The sequence below is a fragment of the Nelumbo nucifera genome, chromosome 6, assembly GCF_055504915.1.
Source record: "Nelumbo nucifera cultivar China Antique chromosome 6, China Antique-T2T, whole genome shotgun sequence".
Classification (NCBI taxonomy): Eukaryota; Viridiplantae; Streptophyta; class Magnoliopsida; order Proteales; family Nelumbonaceae; genus Nelumbo; species Nelumbo nucifera.
In genome coordinates, this window is record NC_142654.1 from 35502626 (window position 1) to 35506332 (window position 3707).

Sequence of the window (3707 nt, forward strand, 5' to 3'; positions counted from 1 at the left end):
GGCACCCAAATACTCAGAGATGGTTATAATTGGGTGGGCAAAGATGAAGCTTCTCATACGAGGATTTGCCACCCAACTTTGGCATGGGCATAATGTTGATAAGATATGTTGTAGTAAGAAAACATTCACCCCAAAGGAAACTAGGAGATTTGCTTGATGACAAAGAGCACGTGCAACCTCCAATAAGTGTCGGTGCTTGTGTTCGACAACACCATTTTATTGTGGCGTATCTACACACGACTGCTGGTGAATAATACCCTTTTGTTGAAAGAAACTTTGTAAGGGCTCATATAGGAATTCAAGACCGTTGTCAGACTAAACCTATTGAACTGAACACTTGTATTGTGTTTCAGCCGTTATATAGAAATTGGTGAGGAAATGGTAAACCTCAGATTTATGTTTCATTAGAAATGTCCATGTACATCTTGTAAAATCATCTACTACAATGAGAGAAAAATGTGCATTGGTATGCGAAGGGGTTTTGTAATCGCCCCATATATCACAATGTAACAATTGGAATGGAGAAGTACTACTAATATGGCTGATTGGAAACGGAGCCCATGTCTATTTAGCACGTTGACAAGCATCACAACACGCATCAGGTGGTGAGAGGGCAATCCCGGGGAGTATGGATAAGCGAGATCTGGAGGCATGGCCAAGGTGCCTATGCCACAATTCATATGATGATATAGAACTGGTGAGATGAGTAGATATGGGAGAAAAGAAACGGATGTAGTAGAGGTTGTCTTGAAGTTCACCCGTTCCAACCGTGGTCTTCAAGACATGGTCTTGTATGACACAGTGAGTGGCAAAGAAAGATACAATACACCGAGATTGTTGGGTTAGTTTGTTGTCTGAAATAAGATTACAAATGAAAGCAGGGACATATAGTACATCACTAATGGAGAAACCAGGAGTCAGCGAGACTGTGCCATGGTGTGAGACAAAAAATAGTAGCACCATTGGGTAGATGTATCAGTTTTGGAGTAGATACTGGGGAGTAGTAAGAAAATAGGGATATATTTGATATAATGTAATCGGATGCACCACTATCAAGAATCCATTCAACGGGGATGGTCTTACTGGAGAGATTGGCTGAAGTCTCTATGGAGTCTTTGCTGAGAAGAGAGATTAGTTGATTATACTACTACAACGAGAGTCCAATAACAGGGGAATTTTGATTGATTTTATCAAATCCAACAGTCACATTGTAGGAAATTGCCTTATCAGATCTAGTTGGAGGACGTGTATTTTTGTTAGAACCAGTAGTTCGATGGGTCCAACCAGGGGGATACCCAATGAGCTCATAGCATACGCATAGACTCGATTCAGTGGTGGCATAGGATCAGGTCGAAGAATCTGTGAACGGATCATATTGAAAGGATCTTGGAGTTCCATGAGGAATTGATGGATCTTTTTCTGTTCTTGATCAGCAAGGAAGAATTTCATTGCATTGCAGGTACATTCAGGTAGATATGTGAGAGTGTCAAGTTCATCCCATAGGATTTTCAGACAAGTAAAGTATGCAGCAATAGAGAGATCTCCTTATCAGAGTAACGCAAGATCCTGTTCAAGCTGATAGATATGTGGGATGTGTCACCTTGACCAAATCTTTCTTCAAGTTCTCTCCATATTTCTACTGTAGATTCAATGAATGTGACACTGTGATGGATCTCCTTTTTCAATGAATTAAGAATCCAGGAGCCGACCATGGAATTACATTTACTCCAGATCTCTTCTTCCGGCAAAGACAATGGTGGTTGTGGTAAAGAACCGTCAACAAACTTATATTTGTTCTTTTCACGGAGTGCAATCTTCATTGCATGCTTCCAGGTGTGGAAGTTATCTCCAGTGTGTGGATTCGACACAAGAATCAGTCCTGGATTGTTAGACGGATGGAAATAATATGGTGAACTCATTGTGTCCAACTTGATGTCTTTAGAATTGTTTATGAGATATGCAAAAGGATGCGATGAGAAATGCAAAAGGAGGAGAAGAATACGATGAGATACGTAAATGGTATCGGATGAGAGAGTAATGCGGTGATGCAATTTATTATATATATATATATATATAGGTTATAACTGACTTGGATCAAGTGGACAAGTGGGCCTAACAAGTTGGCCAAGTGTTTGTTACAACTGCATTACTGTTACGTGCCTGTCTTGGCTAACACTTTTTAATGTCTCCAACACTGATTCCAGTTGGTTATCAGGTCGAGGGACATGGTATGGTAGCCCTCATGGCGCCGGAAGTGATGGTAATATGAGTGTGTGTGAGAGAGAATGAGAGAGATGTTTTCTATAGTATACTTAAGTGTTTATTAACTTACTTTGCGCAGGTGGAGCTTGTGGATATGGAAATGCAGTTGAGCAAGCTCCTTTTTCCTCCATGGTATCAGCTGGAGGCCCTTCTCTATTTAAGTCGGGCAAAGGCTGCGGAGAATGTTATCAGGTGGTGAATAGTTGCACTACATCCACGTTATAACGAGTGCAATAGTACTATACTTTCAACTGTTCGACTGCATGGGTTTTGATCTGAATGAAGCTAGAAAATATTTTTATCTAAGCTTGCAGTTTCATTTAGATGCGTACTACTACTATATATGGGGCGTTACTGAAGCAAATGCATGTGTCTACTGTTTTGTGTTTAAGAACAGGTAAAGTGTACCGGAAATGCGGCATATTCAAGGAATCCGGTAACTGTAACAATTACCGACGAGTGCCCCGGAGGCCCTTGTCTCTCAGATCCGGTTCATTTTGATATGAGCGGCACTGCATTTGGAACTATGGCGAATCCAGGCCAAAGTGATCAACTACGTAATGCTGGGTCTTTGCAGATCCAGTATCAAAGGTGTACATGTATTCTCACAGAATGAAGCTAATTTGATTTGGTTCAGTTCAATTTAACAGGAAAAATCATCTTCTTAATATGTTACTATATATACTAATAGTGATATTGTTATGTAACAGAGTGCAATGCAACTATCTATCCAGGGGTAACTTTGGCCTTCCACGTCGACTCTGGATCCATTCCTTTCTATTTCGCTGTTGTAGTTGAATTCGAAAATGGAGATGGTGGACTCGATCGCCTCTGTTGATCTTGGAGAGGCAACAGACTCGGATAAATGGCTTCCCATGCAGCAGTTGGGGGGTGCGGTGTGGAAGCTCAACTCTAGCTCTGAATTGGGAGCTCCTTTCTCTCTCAGATTTAAGAGGGCAGTTGAATCCGGCAAAACAGTAGTGCGATCAATGTAATTCCGGCAGGGTGGAAGCCCGGCTTTAGATACCGATCTCATGTCAATTTTTGAAGACCAAGGGTGTATTGAATATCAGTTTTATAAAAATTAATTAATTATAGGCCTCATTTTGTTGCGGATCCAGCCCAGCCCCGGTTTGTTTTATATGGGAAATTCCCCATTCCTATAATGTGACGATTCAGTAGTACTTATAATGTGACGATTCAGTAGTACCTAAACTTTTAAAACGTGACAATGACCTGCTGTTAACTAGCTGTTAACTAGCTGTTAATCAACCGTTAAGTGGCATTTGAAAAAGACACAAATACCCTTCAAGTGTCATCTAATTTTCTTTATCAACCATCCAAACATTGACAAAAAATTAACAGTTCTAAATCTTTGCTTTTTCTATTCAAAAAAGTTGGGGTCATGTTTGAGTGAGCATTCTGGTGATTCCAACTTTTTTTAA

The 3707-nt window shown here is 40.4% G+C and overlaps 1 protein-coding gene and 1 pseudogene across 1 annotated transcript; one reads left to right on the forward strand and one right to left on the reverse strand.

The window, feature by feature from the left end:
* Positions 1 to 1508: 1508 nt before the first annotated feature.
* On the reverse strand, positions 1509 to 1919 carry LOC148790761 (uncharacterized). Its single transcript, XM_088890353.1, has one exon. The coding sequence runs from the start codon at positions 1917 to 1919 to the stop codon at positions 1509 to 1511; it is 411 nt and encodes a 136-aa protein (XP_088746479.1).
* A 38-nt stretch (positions 1920 to 1957) lies between these two features.
* LOC104608807 (expansin-B15-like) lies at positions 1958 to 3310 on the forward strand (annotated as a pseudogene).
* Positions 3311 to 3707: the final 397 nt, after the last annotated feature.

What these genes read in the sequence shown, in the direction of transcription:
- LOC148790761 (XM_088890353.1), bottom strand. Translation starts at nt 1,919, where the DNA reads ATGAGTTCACCATATTATTTCCATCCGTCTAACAATCCAGGACTGATT.